The 25,908-nt window shown below is 36.6% G+C and overlaps 1 protein-coding gene across 2 annotated transcripts; it reads right to left on the minus strand.

The window, feature by feature from the left end:
- Positions 1-294: 294 nt before the first annotated feature.
- LOC126972343 (presenilin-1) lies at positions 295-25,011 on the minus strand. Of its 2 annotated transcripts, none has more exons than XM_050819024.1 (9): positions 24,632-25,011; positions 17,489-17,706; positions 15,515-15,724; positions 13,741-13,961; positions 13,563-13,661; positions 11,818-11,889; positions 7,277-7,474; positions 5,011-5,123; positions 295-3,870 (listed from the first exon to the last, which is right to left on the minus strand). In XM_050819024.1, the coding sequence occupies exons 1-9, from the start codon at positions 24,776-24,778 to the stop codon at positions 3,715-3,717; spliced, it is 1,434 nt and encodes a 477-aa protein (XP_050674981.1). In that variant the 5' UTR covers positions 24,779-25,011; the 3' UTR covers positions 295-3,714. The 2 variants fall into 2 exon arrangements, with proteins under 2 accessions (XP_050674981.1, XP_050674980.1); XM_050819023.1 differs by having other exon boundaries at positions 11,776-11,889.
- Positions 25,012-25,908: the final 897 nt, after the last annotated feature.

Consider the following 25,908-nt stretch of genomic DNA (forward strand, 5'->3'; position numbering starts at 1 on the left):
TTGATTTCTGGCATTCCACAATCTCGTTTCTTCGTTTTGCTAGAAATTATTTACACATAATAATTAGGTATTGTGTAAGTGTATAAAATAATCAACATTTTAGTAATAAGTAAATTTTAAACCTGCCTGAAAAAATATTGGATTCGGTTTGGGTCAAAACTAAACGGATACCGATCGCTTTCTGTAGGAAGTCCTGTTTCTGTCTGACGCTAGAAAAAAACATATTTATGTCGATTTCTTTACTTGGTATCAAAAAAAGTATTCTATATCTATTTTGGCAAATAAAATCAAGTCTGAGGTTAATAATTTTTAATAAATTAAATGTAAGCATTGTAACAGTTATCTACAAGCTAAGTCTTCAACAGTTTCGGTTCACAATCCTACGTCTCATTAAGATTATAATAAATTCTGTGCATTATCTCGTCGGGCCCTCAGAATACAGAATACAAATACCCATTAATAGTGATAAAGTAATTTTGTGACAAACAGGAGATTTTTTTTTAACTTCCTGTCATTTCTTATATCTACTGATACCTATTACTACTCGCTAACGTCATTAATGACATCAGTCATCCCGTATGACGTATGAGAACGTCGAAATAGCGGGAAAAATTCTTAAACTATGGTTATAATTCTGCTATCATTTATAATAGCGTAAGTCATCGAGTTGCTAATTAGTTCTGATTTCAATTGAGAATGTCGCGAATTAGCCGAAGCATTTTCGAGGATGGTAATATTGTTCTTGAAGCAGGAGTGTGTTGGAAGCGAATGATGTAAAGGAAATAGATATTATATTACGTGTTCGTTGTCTTTAGACACGAAAGTGACTGGACCAATTTTGATGAAATTCTTCCTGTGTATTGCCTAGAAACTTACAATGTGTGAAGTTTGTTTTCTAGCAAAAAAAATTATTGCATGAGCAGTTTTTTGGTATAAACACTACAGAATATTATTAAATTTTTTCACAAACAATGTGAGGGGTAGAAAAAAGCATACAGATTTTTTTTATTTTACGAAATTTTTAAGAAGTCCTGGGTAGAAACTTATAATAGGACTGGCTGACCCGACAGACGTTGTTCTGTATATAATAAATAAAATAATGTTTTTATATGAATTTGTCAATAATATATCATAACATCAACAATTACTTCGTAAAATATGCACCCAGCTGTCGTTATGAAATTGTTTCACAGCAGAACTGTCAAACCGTGCGTCAATAAATTCTCTCATAGAAATTATATACGGACACATCAAAGGAAAAACAAATTTGTTGTTTTTATTTCATTTAGCAGCATTTTCCTATTTATTCACCTTTAAAACCTTCTCTGAACTTCCACAAATAATTCAAGACCAAAATTAGCCAAATCAGTCCAGCCGTTCTCGACTTTTAGCGAGACTAACGAACAGCAATTCATTTTTATATATATGGATATATTAATTCAATATTGTTGAATTTTGGGGTTAAACTTAAATATCGGTTTGAGTTTATACTGTATTCTGAGCTCAGACCATCCGATAAACCAATCCGTACATCTTATTATCTATACATTTTATTTCATCTTAGCAATAATTTAACATGTACAAAGTAAACTTCTTTTTATACAATTGTACATTACATAATTACTTCATAACATTATTGAAATACCATTTGATTACCGCCATAGTATAACTTAATCATAAACCACTAACAGATTTAACATGAAGATAAGAATTTAAAATTTTCATTAAAACATGGTGGGAAAGAAAAGAAATAGCTGGTAAAATTGACGTGCATTAACGGAATTAATAATAAGAAATATAATGCCACGGATTCAATAATTCTTAAACTATCAAGTAATGACGAACTGCCAAGGCATAGAATTCACATAAAAAATTCAATTTTTACACACTTTTATTAGTTTCACCTGTATGTATGTATGTATGTTTGTAACCGAATAATTTAGATTTCGACCCACTTTAAACGGCCCTATTTCGTTCAAACTTAGTATTATTTCACTTTTCAATTTGTAAAATAGGATTTTTGTTAATTTGTACAATTTTTCATCTAATGCCTCTAGGCCTTATAAAGCTGGAATTGATGTTTATTTTAAATTTCAACCATTATCTATAACCGATTTTGAATTCAATTTTCTACATTTCAATATGGTTTACAATAAAAAGCTTGTTTTTTAGTTTTTTTTTTTAATCTATTGAAGTTATACTTCTTTAGGCGCGTTATAAAAAATGATGAGAGTGTAATTTTAAGATGAGGGTGAAGTTGGTTCCTAAAATTTTCTGACGTTTGCGTCATTCGTTATTTTTTTGGTTTCTTCGTCCAATATTTGGACAGGCAACGGGTTCAAGCCCAAACAGCCGTATTCATTATTTAATAAATCATTTTAATGTTTTTTGCTTCGTTTGGCCAAAGAAATATAACTTTTTGCGTGCATACATAAGTACACACGCCGTTTTTTATTTTTCATGTGGATTCTCTCGGCATCTTCTCCCGCATTTATCACGGGGAGTGTTCAGAAGAGCTGTTCGGGTTCCAGCAGCCGAAATCCACCACCGGGTGTTACGTCAAGTTGCTAAATACCCGCATTACGGTGACGTCTGGCATTTTACAATCGCGCGTTTTGCAAGAAATTTTTCGTCTTGCACAGCCACTTTGTGCATTCAATTACCGGCTGCTATTTTCCCGAACCGATACGACTTAGGGATAACAGCCTAACCGTTAATAAAATCTTAACTTTAAATAATATTTAAGAGAACGTAACATTAATATGGTTTGACAACATTGTGTCAGCTATCATAATAATTAAATATACGGGCCTTAGATTAAGGATTGGTCCACGCTGCGCTCCAACCAGATACCGCAGGTATAGTCGCAAAGCGCGGCAACTAATACTACGCCCAGCCACTCGGGCCAGTCTCGAACAATGTGAACGTTAACATGCCACATGGTCTGTTAAACTTTGCAAATAATTGAAACTAAAACGCCGTATTGCGTAGTAAAACTTTGTAAAAATAATACTACAAGATATAAGAAAGACACTGGATCACATCGCATCAGTAAGTATTTTGTATTTTATTAATTTCAATGTAAAATAACACGAAGCGTGTGTTACAATATTTGGAAGATGCCATTGAGTGTCAAGATCATCTAATAGTTGCCGTAATAAAAAAGCTATTGTTCTTAGGTAGTGCGGTATCTAGTTGGAGCGCAGAGGAGACTAATCCCTAATCTAAGATCCAGGCATTCCTTTTAGAGTAAATATTTGTTAAATGTACATAAAATGAAAATTCATTATGTAAGTTAGTTTTAAACTATTCGTCATTGTTCCCTAAAATAAAATATAAGTTATCACTTTCAAACCAGGTCAATCATTAAATTATCGGTCGCAAATTGAACCTTATAGGCCTCATCAGATAATTCACTAGCGCTTTGTGATTAAAAGAGAAGAAGTTACAAGTAATATTTCGTTGACACAATGTATAAAATGTAATAAAGTATATTTATATACATATCGGTTACTATACTATGTACTTGTCCGTTTCAAGCTCAAGACAAAATAAATATTATGTCGGACGAATTCTGCACAAATTCATCACGAAACCTACTTAAATACAAATTATCTACACGATCCTCACATGTGTATACTACATCTATTTAATCATCGTTAGTCTTTTCAGTAACTGTCAATGTCACTGTCAATGTCAATTGTCAGACGGTGGCTAAATGAATACTTGTTCGGCAGCGAGCGCGTCCGCGAACGGCTTCACGATGGACCGGGTCGCGAAATAGAATATCAGGCCAAATGTTATCGATATCGGGAGAGCGGGCAGGGCTTTCTTGAAGATCGCTAACAGCAGAAGCGTGAGGCACAAACCCTGAAACAAAACAAAAAATGAAAGGAGTTGTTCCCGAATACTAAATGACCCGAAATTCCACTAAAATACACCTACTTTCTGAGTACAATTATTTTAATATAAATATTTTATAGTACAATTATTTTAATATAAATATTTTATTTATATTAAAAAAAATTGTACAAGGAAACATTTGCAATGATTTATACCATATAGCCGAATGGTTAGTGACCCTGACTACTAAGCTAGAGGTCCCGGGTTCGAATCCCGGTAGGTGCAATCATTTATATGATGAATATGAATGTTTGTTTCTGAGTCATGGATGTTTATAAGTATTTATGTATGTTTCAGTAAGTATATTGTATTAAATATATCGTTGTCTTGTACCCATAGTACAGGCTATGCCTAGTTTGGGGCAAGATAATTTGTGTAAGACTATGTCAATATTATTATTATTATATTATATATGGCGTGAATGTTTGTATCAGTTGTCACTGTCACGTCTAACTGTTCTAAGCCTGACAATTGAATAGCGGAAACGTCAAAGGTGAAATGTACACGTGACTGTTTTAAATGTATTCCAGTGACAGTGACGTCATAATTAGAACCTTAGATCATTTATACGTATAGATAGATAGACTGTGACAGCTGTGAAAACGTCGAAAAAAAGTTGATTTTAAAACTAACTTCTATTTTGAGCAATTCACACACACTAACAATCGGTGTCGGTCGCAAGTGTAAGACGTAGCTTGTCACGCACACTAAATTAATATTTCTGGCCTGTTTTTATCGGTTGTCTATCAACAAGAGACTCTATCTAGTCATATAAATTGGTTATAATAAATCATATTAAGTATGTAACAGCCTGAACGCGGTCGCTCCTTCGTTTGTTTTATCATTAGCAAAGTCATTTAATATGCTATTGTAACTTTTAGACAAAATATCTAAAACGAGGACCGATGACAATACATTAATTTGATACAATTATTCCATTTTTTAATTTGCAAAATAAGATTCTGTTGATTGATATATTTTTTTTAATCTACCGTCGATAAGGCAGGAATTGATGTTCATTTTAAATTTTAACCATTATCTTTTCAAATAAAGCGTGTTTATTAGATTTTTAAAGTATTTTTATTTATTATAGGCCCTCAAACTTACAATAAGTATAGCCACGAAGCAGGCGAGTGTGGTATTCCAGTCTCCATAGGAGCTGGCCTTTCCCACCAGGACACTGTAGAATATGAAGTCACCCAAACCCAACTTGACGCCCTCTGTAAACGAAGTATGATAGAACTTAATCTCACAATATAATCTGCAAACAACTTGTTATTTTTAAAGTGGATTCACTACTGGGATTAAGTATACAAATTTAACTTGTAACCACAATTTATGAACGATGCGGAACCTGCGAGGTCGCGGGTTCGAGCCCTAATGTTTACACATTACTGCTTCACGGCAGAAATAGGCGCTGTTGTGGTACCCATAATCGTTTTTTTTTAATGAAAATACGGGACGAGACGAGCAGGACGTTCAGATGATGGTAATTGATACGCCCTGCCCATTATAATACAATCTAGCCGGCATCCTGTGCAAAGGAGCCTCCCACTGGTAAACTGACTTTGAAGCATCGTTCGAAGAACAGACAAAGGATAAAAAAATATATATTTATTTTGGAATATAATGTTGAAATGTTTACTTAACTTAAAAAACTACCGAAATATATATTTCAGTAGTTATTTTGACCAAATATAGTATACATTTTATATCATACACAAGCGATCTCGCACTTCAAGATTAAGGATTCAGGTTAAGGGATTTATTTTAGTCTTTCTTAATGAATATCTCAAATTATGACTACGAAAGAATGTATATATTAGAAATAACATAGTTTTTTTATAATTTGGCTGTAAAACCATAAACACTTATAAATAAAACCAATTGTTTTCATTGAAAATAACACATTTAATCTAAAATAAAACTGTTTTTCAACTTTGTGTCGTGTGTGTAATATTATATAAAACACAATATGCATAATTTATACATGGTCTTATAGCTTGGTTCGATAGCTTCCTTCAAATTATAAGCATTATTTTGCTGCACGTAATAGTTATTTATGCAACTGTTGTCTAATAAGGGGTATTAAAACACGAATGTGGATTTGTGATAATAGTATTACATGAGTGTTTTAATATCTAATTATCAACAGTTGCATACAAGACTTTATCTACACCCAGAATATGAATCCTCTAAAAGATTCTGGAACAGTTAGTTAACTGCTAACATTAAAACACCAGTCCTAGTAGTAACCTAATATCATCCATTACTGATTATATACAAATAAACTAAGTATTAATGAAACAATTATTTATTTTAGTAGTAATTTACATTTTGTATGGTGCAATAATTAAAATTCACTCGAATATAATGTTCATTTGCAGCGTTTAAAATGAATCGCTCATTTTTTGTAAACAAAACAATAAAAATATCGAACAAGAATGGCGGGGATTCGAATAACCTATTTTTTTTTACGGCGCGCGACCTTCTTTGAGTGTGGAGCGTGCGTAAACGAAAATATTTTTTTTTTAAATTCATACAGATACCACCCATCGAGCAATAAGAATGTGGCTGTCTGTTGAAACTCTTTTAGCATGAAGGGATAAAAAAAAACATACGAGTGTTGTTATGAAATTCAGTACAACATTACAACACTCGTTTGGATGATGTAATGGTTATTAGAACATTGGGTGTTTTAATGTTGGCAATAAGCTAACTGTTTCAGAATCTTTAATAGAGGATTTAAAACATGGGTGTAGATAAAATAATATGCATAGATACACTTTCGCGCGCGTAAAAGTCTCGCGCCAAAATCGCTCGGTAATCAAATGAGTCGAAGCTAAGAGGATCGGATCGGGAAGGGTTAAATCCGTGCGCGCGTGATTTTTAGCACGCCATTTAGTCAGTTACTACCCAAGAATAAAGTAGAAAACAATAAAATAGCACGCGAATTTTTACTTGCCGATGCGCAGTTTCATACAAGATTCACGTCACGAATAAAATTCTCTTTGAGTGCTACGTTTTTTTTATGACAGTAAGGAACGAAACGAGCAAGATGTTCAGCTGATGGTAATTGAGACGCCCTGCCCATTACAATCTTTTTCTTAAAAACCGAGTTCCTAAAAACCTTTTTCATGAAAACCCCAAAAACTCCGAGTGGCACTACAATTGCGCTCGTCACCTTGAAACATAAGATGTCAAGTCTCATTTGCCCAGTAATTTCACTAGCTACGGCGCCCTTCAGACCGAAACACAGTTATGCTTACACTTTACTGCTTCACAGCAGAAACAGGCGCCGTTATGGTACATATATGTGCAAATAATCCTCTCCCTGATAAAACTGGTTAGTTAGTTAAGAGCGCGCACTTACTCTCGTCCTCTGCGTCATAGTGTGGCGGCACGGGATGCGCGGTCGGTCGATCCAAGCGCGTAGTGTACCCGGGCGGCGTCGTCTCCACCCTCAGCTGACGCGGCGCGGGCGGGTGTTGCGCGCGCGACACCCACGCCGCGTCGAATCCGCCCTCCCCGCTCTCCCGCCGCGCTTCTGCGCCCGCCTGAGACTCGCGCTCTGTACAAACAATAAATAATATCGACAATCACGGACGAGTAAAAAAAGAAGGACTCCGTGCCGTGATATTAGCAAGTGAAACACCGTTATGCTAGTGTGTGTGCGGTTACGGGGGATACTACATAGGCTGCACTAAAAGTATCGAGAATGGAATATTTCCACTGTTCCTGTCATATTAAAATCTTTTTAATTGAAAACTCCTTGGTTTTAAAAATCGAATACCATTTATTTATTTAAAAAAAGATTCTCGGTCTTTGTCAACTTGTTTAGTCGTTGAGAAAATGGAATTGACTCGAGAAAATTCTAGAGCGATGATTTATTATGACTTTCGAAGTGGTTTAACACAAAAACAGTGTGATTTTCATAACCTGAAGAAGCTGTGGACGCCTACAAAACGGCCATTTTGGAGACCCCAAGTTCCGAATGGAATGGTTGCTTAAATGATTGGTTCCATCGTATGGAAAAATGTGTCTAATTTCGCGGAGAATACTTCGAAAAGCAATAAATACATTTTTAAATAGTAATGTTGTGTCACTTCCTTGATTCCCGAAATTTTCAGTTTATGCTCGTAGTTACACAATTTTTTCTCCCTTAAATAACCATATATGGCCACAAATACTTATATAGTATAATTTTTACACTTTTTCACAACGCACGACGGCATTAAAAAATATTTTGTTGAGACACAAACTGATGTGTCACAGACGATGACAATTCTCATAATGGCCGCCTATCGACCTGTAGCAGTGTGTGCGTGGGGCTATGTATTTACACGTTAATCGGCTTGTTTTGGTGCTACACTGTTATGTAAAGTGACACGGAGTCTTTTTACTAGTCCGTGTGCATAATTTGTTTTATTTTCTTTCTTTGAAAATTAGCCAATACATACTAAACACAATCATCTTCGATTCCGCATTATATATTTCATTAGGCGCGAAATACCCACGTGAGAATATAATATCAGAGTATCACATCATAATTTGTCTTAATATTTTTGAAAGTAATACACATTGTTAAAGTTGGACATCCGGGCAAAATTCAATTCAACCCTCGCTCGTTGAAAGTGGGACGGTATCTTGTCATATATTTATTTTAACTATATTGCCATCTTTTGAATAATAACACGATACGATTTTCTAAATCAATTTTAACCATCAAACTATTTTTAAATGTTATTTAATTTTTAAGACGACACTAAATGCCAGCGACCTTGAGCGATATGAGTTCACGGCTGCTGGCCAGCCATCTATGTAACAAAGCGAATATTTGCAAAATTCTTGCGTGCAAAACAGTTTATATGCTTACAATCCTCGTTATTCACTACTAATCTGAATAAATGAACCTACACAAAAAAGTACAAGCTATAAGAATAACATTTCTGAGAGAAGCACCAAAAAAATGCGTCACGCCATGCCAAAAAACTTGTTTAACTTCAAATAAAAGTGGTAGTTCAAAAAGGCTCGGCAGTGTTAACTATAACCAACAGCAAGCATTAGCAACCTACAAATAAGACTTAAGGATATGTGTAACAGGATTAAGTAGTGTTCATAGCTCGAAATGCTATACTTTCACCACAAAACTTGTCTAAAAACATCATGTTTGCGTGTTTTCTGCTTACTCTTCGCCTTAACATTCTGTATCTACGTAAGATTTTATGCGACTACTATTGATGTATTTTTATAAATAAATATTAACAGTTATCAGCTTGCAAAGGGTACTTTTGATAATAATTACATTATTAAGGATTAACAATATAACATACAGTATGGATTTTTTATATATGAATTAAATGTTACATATTTATTATCGCATTTGCTGACGATACACAAAATATGAACGAAATCGGTGCACTAATTAGGGCAAAATGTAGACCTTTAATTTTGCGCAAATATTCATCATTTATTTTTATTTTATACTTGAATAAAACGGCGTAAGCCAATTACAATATTAAAGTAAGAATTAATTACAAACTAAACATATGAACGCAAAATATGAACAATTGGGTCATTAGGTCAATATAATATTGACACACTTTTTACACAAATTATCTTGCCCCAAGTTAAGCATATATAGCCTGTGTTATGGGTTACAAAACAATGATATATTTAGTACAATATACTTACTTTAGAGTTGTTTTTTATTTGTGGACCCGGTCTTAGAACTTATTTTACTATTAAGTTTTATAGTTGCTGCGGTACAGCAATTTTTAGATCTGCATGATGAAGAGAGAGAGAGAGAAAGAGAGATTTAAGTAATTAAAGTTAATGGTAAACATGCACAGTTAAATTTAATAGTAACAAATACATTCTGCCTTGTTATTGAACACCATATATATAAAATGTTATCTACTCTGAATTGAAAAATATATACAGGGTGGTCGAGAAGTTGACTTCCAAAGCTAAAATTTGAAAGCCTCATAGTGATGAGTATCCGAATCACCCCTATGTATGTTCTACGATTTTGCGTAGTTTAGGAGATAATAATTTTTTTCCCTTTTTATCCGCTTTTTTCACCTAATTGTGGTTTAGGAGCTTTTTCTAATTTTTTTTGAACACTTTTAGTTAATTTTATTGTTGATAATTATTAACTACAGTTGCAATAACCACATAAGAAACTATGAATAGTTTAGACAATGCGGAACTAGTTTCGAATTGAGTCGTAAGTTCAAGATAACTGCTCCAGCTAAATTCATGAAAATGTTCGAGGTATCAAAAAAATAATAAAATGGGGAGCTATTTTTAAAAACTTCCCAGAACATTGGCCAATAAAATGAACCAAAATCAAATTTTAGCTTTGGACCCAGTAGGTATGTATTTAGTGAATAGATATTGCTATTGAATTGAAATATAAATAAACTCTACCCTCAATTTGTAACAAGAAAGTAATTAAAGTTTAAAAAAAAGTAAATTTATGATACTGTATATTATGCAGGTCGAACGAAGCACAATTTGGACGGAGCTAACCAAAAAGGACTCGCATCACACTTTGGTCAAAATAGAGTGAAGTATGCCATCATACTCCTGAAGCTCTAAGTCATTTAGAAATAAAGTTTTAGAAAAAATAACGACCACGGTAGATAATAGTTTGTATTAGATTGTTAATGACTTATTAATTCTTACTTTAATTTTTTGTAATTCCACACTTACCACTTTATAATTATTTACATTGTATAGTTTCTAGAATTAAGATTTATTACTAAGTTACTTAATTTTTTCATAATTAAAATGCTGAATGTACCCAATTAGAATAACCAACCTAGAATTAGTATGTAAGTGCAAATCAATTGTTAATGTTAAGTTGAATTATTGTTGGTACATCTTAAATAAATCTATCATTTAGTCAAAACCCTATTTTAAAAATGTACACTGAAACTGTTTTTTTATTTTTTGGATATTTATATACAAGATTATTTGGAGCTGAAATTTCAAATTCCTTTCTGCTTAAGGCGCGGACTGACTAAGATTGTAAACGCTACAACCAACCCTACATTATTTGTGTTGATCATGTGGCTAAGCTAAGCAAATGGACATTTATTTTACTGGTTTTCTTTTTTTTTCAAAATTTACATAATAAATAGAAAAATTGTTCGGTTTAAGTTTTAGAAAAGTACTAATTCTATTCAATTCTTTAAAAAAAGAATATTGTTATCGCTTAAAATTCGAAGATTTTTGACTCCAAAGTTTATTTTTGGGAAGCATTTTCCAAATTTTTTATTGGATATTTCAAATTATATATGTAATATGTTTTATAATGAAACAAAAACTATTGAATTGTTGCTGTGTCAAGAGAAATTTATTTACTTATAAAACTTACTAACTTTTACACTTTCAAACATAACAATAATATTTACAAACCTGTAAAGAGAAACAACATTAAAAGCTATTGCATCAATTTATATTTTCATAATCTAAAATGATTCATAGTATTTCTTTACAAATAATCCTAGTAATTTTCAATTACATAAAACCAGAGTGAATACCGTTAAAGAAGGAACATAGTGCAAAGTGCTGTCACCATAGAATAAATTTAAGGTCAAAGTTAATGTGTGGGAAATTTAAATTAAATGGAGAGCCAAAAGAGCTTCATTTACATATATAAATATTCTATTCGGTTTAAAATTATCATTAAATCCTTCTTTGTCCACTGTATTTTTTGCGTCGGAATATTTTCATTGCGTTATGTTGTAATCGACTCCCTAAGAAACCAATTTGAGTGGATATTGAGGTATGACCGCGCCTTAACTACGTGGATTTGATGATAGATGAAAATGAAATATTAGTAAGTGTTCGTGTAAGACAGACCGTGCGGGTTAAGAGGGCGAAGCTCCCGAGGACGCCCCTCACCTGCACCACTGTCTCCTCCACCACTACCGCCTTCCGTGGTGCCGGCAGCCACTAGGCAGTACATCACAGTCGCTGAAAAGAGGATTTAGTTCATATATCCCATAGTAACTACATGTTATCACATAACACTAGAAATAAGGGATTGCTTGTAACTAATTCTAGTAGGCTTGATAAGATACATAATAGCTTTAAGGGTAAATGTATACACTTCTACAATAAAGCCCCAGCCACTGTTCAGGCATTATTCTTCTTAGCCTTCCTTGAAGGCCGGCAACGCTCTTGTGATTCCTCTGGTGTTGCAAGAGAATGTGGGCGGCGGTGATCACTTAACACCAGGTGACCCGTACGCTCGTTTGTCCTCCTATTCCATAAAAAAAAATCTATAAATAAATTTACCTAAATGTTTTATAAAAAATGGCTCTGTCGTAAATCCTATTAGGTCCACTGCTGAATATCTAAATGATCGGACAGCCTGGGACTAGATTGTGGTTATTTTATAGCGATAGAAATGGCTGTACAATATTGTATATTTTTATTGAAAAGAGCGCAAAAAAAGAATGCTGGGAGAGTTTCTTGCGCCGCTTCTCTCTCAGAGCGCCATTTGTTTCCGAAACGGTAGTAGTATCTAGTAGTTATTAGAAATGACATCAAAAAGAATTCTTAAGGAATTAATTTTGAGAAAATAAATGCCTTTTATGCCTTTTAACAGACAAGCATAAATCACACCGATGGTATATTATAATTATTTGGGGATTAAAATGCACTTAAACTCTGGGATCTATTGTGCCCCCTGCTTGCTCTAGCGCGCCTAACCTCTCAACTCCCTGTGTCTAAAAAAAGAGATATAATGAGACCGATGGTAAGAGATCAAGATCAATCATACTTGTTTGCAATATCAGCGCTCTTTTTTAAATATGACAATAAGGGACGAGACGAGGAGAACGTTCAGCTCATGGTGCATACACCCTGACCATTACAATGCAATGTCGCTCAGGATTCTTGAAAAACCCAAAAAATTCTGAGCGGCACTACAATTGCGCTCGTCACCTTGTGACATAAGATTTTAAGTCTCATTTGCACAGTAATTTCACTATTTACGGCGCCCTTCAGACCGAAACAAATACAATAGAAATACAAAATGTCATACAGCCGGCTTCCTGTGCAAAGGAGCATCCTACTGGTAACTTCTATTAAATGATAAGATGTGACGTCGTTTTAGCCTTTTCATGGCCTCAGGAACAGTAAGTTGTAGTGCTAACTGGTATGGGTTACTTGCAAGCCTTGCTATGTATTTAACACAAGTGAGACTAATTGCTTCCTTGACTTCGGAAAGACATTTATTCTCATAAGATTTAACATAAAATCACTCACATGAGAATTTTACATAAATATACAATATAATATTACTTTAGGTTTCTATGACTAAAGCATGCAAAACAAACAAAGTGAACGATTACAAAAAATGAAGGTAGATAAAAATTTCACATCAAAACAACATCAACATATTTTATATTTATCCGGAATAAGAAGGACTGGATGTGGCTAACGACTTACAAAGATAACAGTTGAAGTAAACTAAAATAATACCTACGGTTTGAACAATAATACAAATAGGAAAACTTAAAACAAATAAGTACATGTTTATGTGACTTTACTGATATTTAGGTTTTCATGTAGTTCTGTGACTTTTATAAGCCATGGACAAATTGGATATTTGTTTTAGAATATAATTTTGAGTTACTTACAAGAATAAATAAGAGCTGGAAATATCGGTTCATTTCTCTCTTGCGCTGTTTCCACTAAAATTCTCAGAGGACCTTTCGGAGTTAATACAGCTATGAGATCTGAAATTGCAGAAACAATTATTATTATTTAAATCAAATCTAGATATATTATATCACGGACAACAAAAATTGTACGTACCCCATATTGATATGACGGCTAGCACGGCCCAAGTTGTCCATTCTGGTAGGTATTTTATGAACACCAATGCCATGAGTGCAGCTATAAAAATTAGATATGCCTGTTGCAGTCTTAGTGGACCTTTCCAATGAATCACCATCATTCCCATAACGCCAAAATTCCACATAACAAATCCTAAAGTTATATAATCCATTGGTATATTGTATGCTCTTAAGCCCTCTCTGAAATAACATTTAATATATCATAGTACAGTAATAAAATAAAGTTTAGTATACACACACTTTTACACAAATTATCTTGCCCCAAACTAGGCATAGCCTGTGCCCTATACTATGGGTAGACAATGATAGATTTAATACAATATACTCACTTATATATACATAAATACTTATAAACATGCATGACTCGGAAACAAACATCCATATTAATCATATAAATGTTTACACCTACTAGAAATCGAACACGGAACCTCGACTAGCCATCGTAATATTATATTCAACTAGCTGACCCGACAGACGTTGTTCTGTACATAATAAAAAATATACTGTTTTATTCGAATTTGCCAATAATATTTCAAATTATTTCGTAAAAAATGCTTCCTGTTGTTATAATGAAATTGTTTCACAGTGTCAAACCGTGCGTCACTAAATTCTCTCATAGAAAAGATGTCCATACAAAACAAATATTGAAAATAAAAATAATAATGGGTCCCAAATCGAAATAAAAACTATCCTATCACTCAAGTTGGACCAAATTGCACTCCATGAAGTAATCCCCATTAAAATCCGTTCATTAGCTTAGGAGTCCATCGCGGACAAACAACGTGTCACGTAATTGATATATATTAAGATTTAACAATTCATTTCAAGATTACAGACACAACACATTAACCTCAAAATCACAAACATATGTGATTTTATGATAAAGGCCTGTGTATGCTGTGAAAACAAAAACATGTGTGCTTAGATAACAAAATAGTGTTTAGAATATCTTATTAATTTTATAAATATAAATATATATATATATATATATATATACATACATATATATATATATATAGAGAGGTGTATGTGTTTATAAAAGAAGATAGTTATTACCATTTTTTTTTAATTAATTTACAAGCGTTTAGTGTTTTATGACACTATTTTATTTTTGAGTATTTTTATTGCATCATTTCACATAGATAATTAAAACAAATTGATCAATAACTAAAGTAAAACTTAGTATTTTATATGAAAGTTTATTTAAACCTCTGAAACTCGAGATAATAAAAGAAAATATTATTAGCAAAAGGTCTGACAGGTAAAGGTATTATTTTTAAATATGATCAATTCAGACACCCAAGGACCTCATTTTATACTTTCCTGACATATAACCCTTGTTTATACCTCTTGACCAACCCTTTTCATTTAAGCATCTCTTGATTCTCATTATCAACATATCTAATATATAAAATTCTCATGTCGCAGTGTTTGTAGTTAAACTCCTTCGAAACGGCTTGAACGATTCTCATGCAATTTTGAGTGCATATTGGGTAGGTCAGAGAATCGGACAACATCTATTTTTCATGCCCCTAAATGTTAAGGGTGGTCCGCACCAAATTTTTTTTTAATTTGTTTGATTATGAGTCAGCATTAATACATACAACTTCAAATTTTCGATTCCCATCTACGATCAACAGTTACTTTTGTATCGCGATTTTACAACGCAATACAACGTTTGCTAGGTCAGCTAGTTTCTCTATATAAATTTGTATGAAAATATAAAAACTTACTCAATGTACAAATATGAGAATAAGAAGAGTAACATCAGCGAAGACAAAATCAGCCATCCGTGTATGATTTTGTAACATCTTTGTTTGTACAAGACAATAAGTAGAACTGTCATGAAAGCTATCACACACAGCAAGATTATAGAGTTCAAGAGAGCATTCCACACTTTTGTCACTGCGTATGGACTTTCTTCATGAAATGGAGTATAAACTCTGAAAAGATAACAATAATTTTATTTATCACATATAAAATTTGAATGCTTTTTTTATGGAATAGGAGGACAAACTAGCGTACGGGTCACCTGGTGTCAAGTGATCGCCGCTGCCCACAATCCCCTGCAATACCAGAGGAATCACAGAAGCGTTGCCGGCCTTTAAGGAAGGAGTATGCGCTTCCTTTGAAGGTACCCATGTCGTACCGTCGCGGAAACACCGCATAAGGAAGCTCATTCCACAGCTTTGTAGTATGTAGAAGAAAGCTCCTTGAAAACCGCACTGTGGAGGACCACCACACATCCAGATGGTGGGGATGATATCCTAACTTGTGGCTTGCTTTTAAAATAGATAGAAGCACATTATAAAAGAATGATTTATTATACTTATGCTATAATGTGTTTCACTTTAAATAAACACAATATTGGCAGGTATTGAAAATTTTAAATAGTTCTCTGTTTTTATATTTTCCTATTTATCAATGATGTTCTATACACATATAACGGCATATCATTGGCAGTCTCATAGTGAAGTTCGGCGTAGGGAACTGTTCGGCGAGCACTGTTTTCGTTGGACGTCAGGAAGTCGAGCGGGCCGGATGGCATTTCTCCAATCGTGCTTAGAACGTATGCCCCTGAGTTGACGTCGGCGCTAACGGGTTTATTCCGGCACTCTTACACGCGCTCTACAAAGCGTAGGTCCGGCCACACATAGAGTATTGCTATCATCTCTGGTCTGGCGCACCCCAGTATCAGCTCGATCCATTTGACCGCGTACAACGCAGACCAGCTCGAATTGTCGGAGACCCAGTGCTCTGTGAACGGCTGGATCACTTGGCGTTGCGTAGAGACGTCGCTTCATTGTGTGTCTTCTACGCATTTATCACCTGCTTAGAGCTGTTTAACCTAATTCCTGCCACCGAATTCCACCTTCGCACGACACGTCACAAGTTAGGATATCATCCCCACCATCTGGATGTGTAGTTTTCAAGGAGCTCTCTTCCTCGTACTACACAGCTATGGAATGAGCTTCCCTGTGCGGCGTTTCCGGGACGATACGACGTAGGTTCTTTCAAAAACATCGCGTACAACTTCCATAAAGGCCGGCAACGTTGTGATTCCTCTGGTGTTGCAAGAGAATGTGGGCGGCGGTGATCATTTAACACCAGGTGACCCGTACGCTCGTTTGTCCTCCTATTCCATAAAAAAAAAAGAAGTTGCTAAAGTCTTCTTAAAGACAATGTAGGCACACTTGACGTATGATGATTCATGTACATGAATAGAATGTCATTGATATTTATAATAAAATTGCTTGAGAATATATAATAAACATACATTATAAAAATTTAACTACAGCAAGTGTTTAATGATTGTTATATGTAGTGAAATATATTCTTAAAACAAATAATGTGTTCCAAAAATCATTTTATATAGTGCAGCTTTCAATTTGGTGATTAGTGTTAGTCTTGTTAAATGACACAAATTTAAATTGGAACAAAAATCTTATGAATATAATATAATATTGACACGCTTTTTACACAAATTAACTTGCCCCAAGTTAAGCATATATAGCCTGTGTTATGGGTTACAAGACAATGATATATTTAATACAATATACTTACTTAAACATACATAAATTCATATAAACATACATAAATACATTTAAACATCCATGACTCGGAAACAAACATCCATATTCATCATACAAATGCTTGCACCTACCGGGATTCGAACTATACAGGCTATAATATGAAGTTATACTCACAGGTAAACATCCTTGACGGAGTAAAAGTTGATGGATGATATAGTAGCAACAACAACTATCATACACAGAGTGACAGGAACAAATAGTTTGATGACATGTCTCGCTCCATACTTCAGTTCCAATTCTTCCATAGGTTGTGCACCTGAAGCCAGTGGTTGGTCGTTACTGCCTGATGTGCTAGCTGCTCCAGATGGACCATCTTCAGATTGCACCACAGTCTGAAATAGCAAAACATACATATTATACTGAACATTAAATTTAAACTATCATTATTGGGTAGTGTACCAAGAATACTGGCAGCATTTCCGCTTTGGACCACAAGGCTGATTTAAAGTCACGGAAATGACACTTATGAATGTCAAAAAAATATTTGTTCTTATTGAATCTACTACTACTTCATACAAGAGGGTTGAGCGAATCCTTTGACCAAATTTAAGTATCTTAAATATATATAAATCTCGTGTCACAATGTTTGTCCTCAATGGACTCCTAAACTAATGAACGGATTTCAATGGGGATTATTACTTCATGGAGTGCAGTTTAGTCCAACTTAAGAGATAGGATAGTTTTTATTTCGATTTGGGACCCATAATTATTTTTATTTCCAATATTTGTTTTGTTTGGACATATTTTCTGTGAGAGTATTTTTGACGCGCGGTTTGACAGTTCTGCTGTGAAACAATTTCATTATAACAACAAGGAGCATATTATTATGTTACAATGAAAAATTATTGACAAATTCATCAAAAACGGTATTTTATTTATTATGTACAGAACAACGTCTGTGTGGTCAGCTAGTAGTATTGTAAGTATACTTATAAGATTTGTTTTACTGAACATTTTATCAAGCTGAGATGTTTTAATCATCTGTAAATAATTTCAATATAATTTACAGTCACATTCATGACAAACCAAGGATCAACAGTCTATCTAGCATTGAGCTGCACCACTCAGCTATCCCTAAATATTTACTTTTTATATTTACTTTATTTGTCAGGAAATAAATCAGTCAACAAACTATTTTCACCACTTGCACTGGTGCAATTGTTACTAATCTAATATATAAAATTCTCATGTCGCGGTGTTTGTAGTTAAACTCCTTCGAAACGGCTTGACCGATTCTCATGAAATTTTGAGTGCATATTGGGTAGGTCTGAGAATCGGACAACATCTATTTTTCATCCCCCTAGATGTTAAATGTTAAACGCCAAATTTTTTTTATTTAATTTTTCGATTTTTTTTTTAATTTGTTTGATTATATTATGAGTCAGCATTAAAAAATACAATACAACTCCAAATTTTCACCCATCTACGATCAACTGTTACTTTTGTATCGCGATGTTCATATCAGCAATACAATGTTTGCTGGGTCAGCTAGTACTATATAAAAACTATATCCTACAATAATATTGTTCCTCACTAAAAAATACAATACCAAATACCTATTTCTTATAGATATGTACGTCACAAAACTCCGCCTCCATATCCTGTCCTATATCAAAAGGGTTGGTATGGTGCCGGTCCCAAGCCCGGATAAAGGAGGAGGGAATCCAAGCCAAGTTGTGAGACGTACCGTGACGAGGGCTGCGTGAGGGAGAGCTCAGACTTTAACGGTGTACCTCTGATACCTTGGCACCTCGGTGTGTTATTTTATACCCTTCGGCCAGTAAGCGGGGCTCTGCTGGTTCGTGACCTTTATTTCCCTAGCTTCTCGTGGGAACAAAGTGGAGGAAAATAATATATTAAATTCGATTTTGTCCAACATAGGTGCAAACCTATCTATCTCGGAACCCGAGGGTGAGCGGCTAGACGCCCCCAAGGGAACCGAAAACTTACCTCAGGCCGAGAGGCTAATCCCAGGCGAGCTGGCAACCGTTAAGGAAACCACAACGCCTACGGAAACAGACTCGAAACTGAGAAATATAAAGAAGAAGCTGTCCGGTGCAGCCCGGAAAAGATTCAGAAAGCTTCTCCAAACGGATATGCTTGTAGCCAAGGCGTTAGCCGAAATGCCTTGGAATGACCTACAGAAAGCAGGTCACAACCCTCCACCACCTGAAGCGAAAGCTGAAAAACGTGGCAGGTCAGATGAGATTTCTCCGAAAACCCAGCCGAAGAAGGTCCCCAGGCTAGATGACACTCAGTCAACCTCGGGGAGACCTAGCTTCAAGGAGGTAACCGGGTCCTCACGTGTGGGCATTCGACATACCCATACTATGAACGTGGACGAAATGCGGAAAGTGCGCCGCGCACTTCTTGCTTTGATCACCGGGGCTGAACAAGGTACCGGGCCGACATTTTTGGGCTTTGCCCACAAGCCTGGCTGGATACTGGTGACTTGTGAAAATGATTTCAGCCGAGAGTGGCTTGTGAACAAAGTCAAGGATCTGAAGCCGTGGCCGGAGGCAGAGCTCTCATGCATCTCGGAGGAACAACTGCCCAAACCCTCCATAGCCACGACTTTTCTGCCGAACACTGAGGCTGACACAGTTGAAGAGGCACTGAAGCTGATCCGAGCGCAAAATGCGGGACTGAACACCGAACACTGGAGGGTGCTCCACGCGAGGCCAAGTGGTCACTTTTTCCTTGGACGATCCCTCCGCGGAGACTCTGAAAGAGTCCGAGTGCAGAGCTGCCCTTGGTTTTAGAAAGATTAATTTTAAGATCAAGGGCATCTCTGAGGGTTCCGCAGCAGCGAGTGGACAGCAACCCACCCAGAGCAGCGGGCCTGTGCGACCGGGAACATCCGGGATCTCAAGGACCTCGCAACGGCCGGCTGCCCCATAATTACGTCCCGGGGAAAAGGGTCGATGTCGAGGAACGTCTCAGGTCCCCTCAGGGGAGGGAAGGATCAGAGTCGGGATAATTCTGGCCGCGAGCGGAAACACCCATATCAGAAGACAGACCGACCTAAGCCTTCCACCTCCGGTGGGATCCAATGACGCACCGCAGTAATAGGGCGAGGATACTCCAGGCAAAACTCCACCACGCCAAAGCTGCTACTGCAGTAATGGAGAAATGCCTCGCGAGTAGAGAGATCCTCTTTGCCCTACTACAAGAGCCGTGGGCTAACACCGGCAAAATACTGGGACTAAACACCGCTGGTACCAATACCAGCGGATCAAAACCCAGAGCTTGCATAGTCTTCAACAAGAACACTAATTTCTTACCTGTTACAGAGGTCTGCACCGACGACCTTGTTGCGGCGTACATCTGTTTCAAAGGTTGGGAAGGCACCAAGGTGATCGTTTGCTCGGCGTACCTTCCATATGAAGAAAGAGACCCGACAACAGAATTGGCGAGAGTGGTCGAGTATGCACGACGCAACAACGCCGAACTGATTGTCGGGGCCGACGTCAATAGGCACCACACAACTTGGGGAAGCATAGGTAAAGCAACTTCTTAATTTCTTAGACACTAACGGCCTGCAGGTACTAAACAGAGGTAATAAGCCAACCTTCGTTACCTCGAACAGGCAGGAAGTTCTAGATATTACTTTCGCTACAGACAACATTGCCAGGCGAATATCAAACTGGCGAGTCAGTGATGAAATTTCGCTATCGGATCACCGACACATAGCATTTGACATCCTGACTTGCCTCGAAAAACAAACATATACGTTTAGGGATCCAAAGAAAACAAACTGGACTGTCTACAAAGAGAAACTCAGGAGTAATTTGGAGGACATCCCTAAGCGCATCAGAACCCTGGATGAGCTAGAGTTGGCAGTGAAAGTAACCACGGATGGCATCACTGACGCCTACGAGGCTAGCTGCCCTCTCTCCTTACAACACTCAAACAGGAAAGTGCCTTGGTGGAATTCAAACTTGAACAAACTAAGGAAGAAATCCAGGAGGCTGTTTAACAGGGCTAAAAAGACCCAAGAATGGGAACCCTACAAAGAAGCCCTAACAGAATACAACAGAGAAGCTAGGAAGGTCAAACGAGCATCTTGGAAGAGGTTCTGCGAGGATTTATCTAAAACTCCCCAAGGAGCCCGAGTACACAAACTGCTCGCCAAGGACAAACCAAGACAAAAAACCAAATCGGCCTGCTTAAGAGACCAGATGGATCTTTTACAGCCGACGAGGTAGTACACGTAAGAGTACTGATGGCCCACCACTTTCCGGGGGCTACCCATCAACCATCTGTAGCAACGCCTACACAACGGCCTCTTGACGAGGACTGGCGCAGAGCGGCAAAGATAATCAGACCCCGGGATATAAGGTGCGCCATCAAGACTCTGAAAGCCTACAAGTCAAGCAGTCTAGACAACATTTTTCCAGCGCTTCTTCAAAAACGCTTGGATATCCTAGTACCGCTACTAGTCAAGATATAAGCTTTGCCTGGGACTATCTTCCAGAACAATGGACTAAGGGTAAAGTACTATTTATACCTAAGGCAGGCAGAAAGGACTACTCCCTGCCAAGCTCCTTCGGACCCATAAGCCTTACCTCCTTCCTCCTGAAGGTTATTGAGAAAGTCTTGGACAGACACATAAGAGAGGATGTTCTAAGCCTAAAGCCCATTCATAGTTATCAACACGCCTACTGTAGAGGCAGGTCTACAGAAACGGCCCTTCTACAACTTGTGGATAGAGTCGAGAAGGCGTTACAAGACAAACAGATTGCACTCTGTGCGTTTCTAGACATTGAGGGCGCCTTTGACAATACCCCGATAGACACGCTAGTGAAGGGACTAATTAACAAAAATGTAGACTCCACCACTGTCAAATGGGTAAGGTCAATGCACTTTTGAGAGTAATCGCAAAGCTCTAATCTCCCTCCATGGGACATCACTGGAGCTATACACTACGCGAGGTTACCCACAAGGTGGCGTTCTTTCGCCACTTCTATGGACACTAGCAGTAGACGAACTACTTAGTAAGCTGGCAGAACTCAGGATTGATGCACTAGGGTACGCAGACGACCTAATTATTATCGTCAGAGGTTTCTGCCAAAGCCTACTAAGCTCCATATTGCAAAAGGCGCTAAACACCATCTCACAGTGGTGTACAGCCAACAAACTGTCAGTCAACGCAGGAAAGACTGTTATTGTGCCATTCACGAGGAAACGGACACTAAACAAACTGAAGTCTCCCACCTTGAATGGCTCTACTTTAGAATTCTCAGCTGAGGTTAAGTATCTGGGAGTCACATTCGACCAGAAACTCACATGGAATTCTCACATCGACAAAGCCGTGAAAAAGGCCAAAACAACCTTAGGTGTATGTCGACGTCTGGTAGGGAGACATTGGGGAATGCGCCCCAATATCCTCCTATGGCTATTCACAGCAATTGTGAGACCAACAATCACATACGCCTCCATTGTGTGGTGGAACAAAGCCAGCCAGAAAACAACTGCAGACAGACTAAATAGCCTGCAGAGACTTGCCTGTATGTTGGTAACCGGGGCCATGACGTCTACTCGTGGTGCGGCCATTGAAGCAATGCTAAACCTACCGCCTCTTCCACTGTTCATACAGCAAGAGGCGAAGGCAAGCATGCTGAGGGCAATCGCCCAGGGGGGTTCATGTAACTGGATGTCACAAACACTTAGAACTTTAGAGGACTCAGTTCTGCGAGACCACATATTAGGCATGTTACCTGATCAGATGATTCCACAATTAATCTCTGTTAAACACTATATAGTGGAACTACCTTCCAGGGACGACTGGATGAACAACAAAGTCACGTGGAAGGACTAGAGCCTCATGTGGGTCACCGATGGGTCCAAAATGGAAAATGAAGTTGGCTGTGGGGTCTATGGAGAACGCCCCAGGTTTAAATCCAGCACAAACCTGGGAAGCTTTACCTCCATATTTCAAGCAGAGGTCATCGTTACGCCATCCTGGAATGTGCGGAAACCAATATCCAAAAAGGCTACTTCAATCATCACATTTACATTCACTCTGATAGTCAGGCAGCTTTGTTGGCTTTAGACGCTGACTTGACGTCATCTAAGTTAGTCAATAATTGCATTGAATGCATTGAATTCATTAGGCATGAAAAACAGAGTGATTCTCAGATGGGTCCCAGGGCATGCCAGAATCATAGGCAATGAAATGGCCGATGAGCTCGCAGGAGCTGGGGCTAAAGCAGTCCAATATGGTCCGGAACCCATTTGTGGACTGCCTAAGAGCACCATCCGACACGCCCTGAGTAACCAATGTAAACAAGAAGCACTTAAACGCTGGAACAACTCTTGAGGTTTAAACCACTCTAAAGCACTGATAAGGGCATTCAACAGCAGCTATGCGAATGAAGCCCTATCTTTGAACAGGAAACATCTATGCATACTCACTAGGATGCTAACCGGGCACTGTCGCCTAAACAAGCACCTCAGTGTGGTCGGCATCAAAAGCAACAAAACTTGCAGGTTCTGCCTTGAGGATGATGAAACACCTGTTCATCTACTCTGCGACTGCGGCCCACTAATGCATAAGTGTAACACAATCTTTGGCGACTACTTCGTGCCACCAGATAGTGTTTGCAACACTCGTGTCAAGGAACTACTGCGGTATGTAAAGGCGGCAGGGCTTGATGACGAACTTTAGTATGAGTGGCGAACACAATAGTTCAATTTTGGATGCGGTGTTACTAGGAATCTTTTAGGACTAGGAAATAGCCACCCTCTTCAAATAATAATAATAATAGGCTGCACAGATGGCAAATAAATATAAGCCTATTTTTATCATATATTCTGCAACAGCAAATTTCACTTAGGATTTTATAAACATAACATAGTAAATATGATATATGATGTAATTTTGTTTATAAAATCTCTTTTTATGTATCATTAGCTAAAACAAGTAAACAAACAAATTAAATAATTTCAATCAGTTGTTATATTGAGTTGGAAGGAATGGGTTGTGGTGATCACCAAACAGATTTCCATCAAAAAATCTGATGGCAAATTTAAAAACAATAACAGTGACCAATCTGAATAAAGGTATTTATTTAAAGAATTAATTATTTATTTAGACAACTTTGAATGTAATATTTCTACATTAGAAACAAATTTAATTCCATGTAATTGTACAAGATATGAACTCGCATTCAATTTGAACTTTTTTTTCTAATAAACGATTGCTGATCTTTAGAATCTTGGACACGGTATTTTATTATTAAAAGTTTCTCTTACTCCATAGTTTCGCTGAGTGTCCGCTTTAGTTTTCCGCTTTCTAGCAATTCTTTCTGCTATGTCCCGATCGGGGCGCGCTTCCGCGATGTGGCCGTCCATAAGTGCAGTACGCTCGTTTGCTGCTGTTTCACTTGCCGTATCACTCATTCATGTAGATCACTTTGCGCATATTGTACTAAATACCGAAATGTTTTAGAAAACTTTAGATAAAATGTGAATATATATGAATTAGATATAAACTTCTGTTAACATGAATAACTTCTATATTCTGTACTGTACACGAAAAACTATGTTTTTCAATAAACAAAATTCTTATTCAAACAATAAATTAAAATTCATTCAAATAGCAAACAATTTACAAATTCGAAGAGTTTTGCTGTTTTGACACAATTCAAAATTCAACAATTTGAACAATGAATTAAGAAAAACGTCAGTACTCAGTTGTCGTCATATTTGTGAGTTGTCATCCGCCATAGTCTAATTTTTTTATTTTTTTAAGCCTTATTTTTTCTATTTTAAAGGTATTTTAGTCTTCCTTATATTTTTACTCTATAGTAAATGTTAATATCATAAATTTTTCTTAAAATGGAGTACCCAACTCCTTTAGAATCCGTTTTGATGCCTGTTAAAGCACTAAAACGGACACGAAAACAAATGTAGAGAGATGGCTCTGAGGGACTCTTCTGTACGCTCTTTTAAAAAATACTACAAATATTGTATGACGTTAGAGAAAAAGTTTCTTTGCAGGACAATTATTATTGAAGACATTTTTTAAAAAGTTTTCTTATATTTTTTTTTATTGCAAAGTTAAAACAATTTATTCAAGGAAAACAAGGCTTCTAACTTTATTTACAACATTATGATTACATTAAATTAAAAACTATCGCAATAAGTCTTAATTTTTATTGAGTGGCTGAAGATATGTGTGGTTTAGTTATCTGGATGAAACACTCTTTCTTGTAAGAAAGAAAATCTCTAGATTAATTCCAGTCGCTTTCTCTCAACTTCCTCATCAGTTGTTGGCAGCTTCGATCTGAATAGATGGTTTTACCCGGTATATAATAAATAATACCCTTCCAATCCCTTGCTACGCACACTATCACCCCATTGTGAGTAAACCTAGATCTGTGCCACAGTCTGTGAAGCGTCACCGACCATTTTCGGACGTCCTTGTCGTACGTGATCCACTTTTCCTGGTCATAAATCTCTTCAAAAACAATTCGGTTCGGCGAAGCTTAAAAAAAATTAAACATGTATCGAATTTCTTCATAGATTCA

This window comes from Leptidea sinapis, chromosome 26 (assembly GCF_905404315.1).
Source record: "Leptidea sinapis chromosome 26, ilLepSina1.1, whole genome shotgun sequence".
NCBI lineage: Eukaryota > Metazoa > Arthropoda > Insecta > Lepidoptera > Pieridae > Leptidea > Leptidea sinapis.

Bases quoted from the DNA above. Each gene is read 5' to 3' on its own strand.
- LOC126972343 (XM_050819023.1), bottom strand. From the start codon at position 24,778: ATGAGTGATACGGCAAGTGAAACAGCAGCAAACGAGCGTACTGCACTT. The intron at 5,124-7,276 runs GTAAGTGCGCGC...CTTCGTTTACAG, and splicing joins CTATGACGCAGAGGACGAGA to AGGGCGTCAAGTTGGGTTTG. The intron at 3,871-5,010 runs GTAAGTTTGAGG...GTTTTGTTTCAG, and splicing joins GCTTCGTGGCTATACTTATT to GGTTTGTGCCTCACGCTTCT.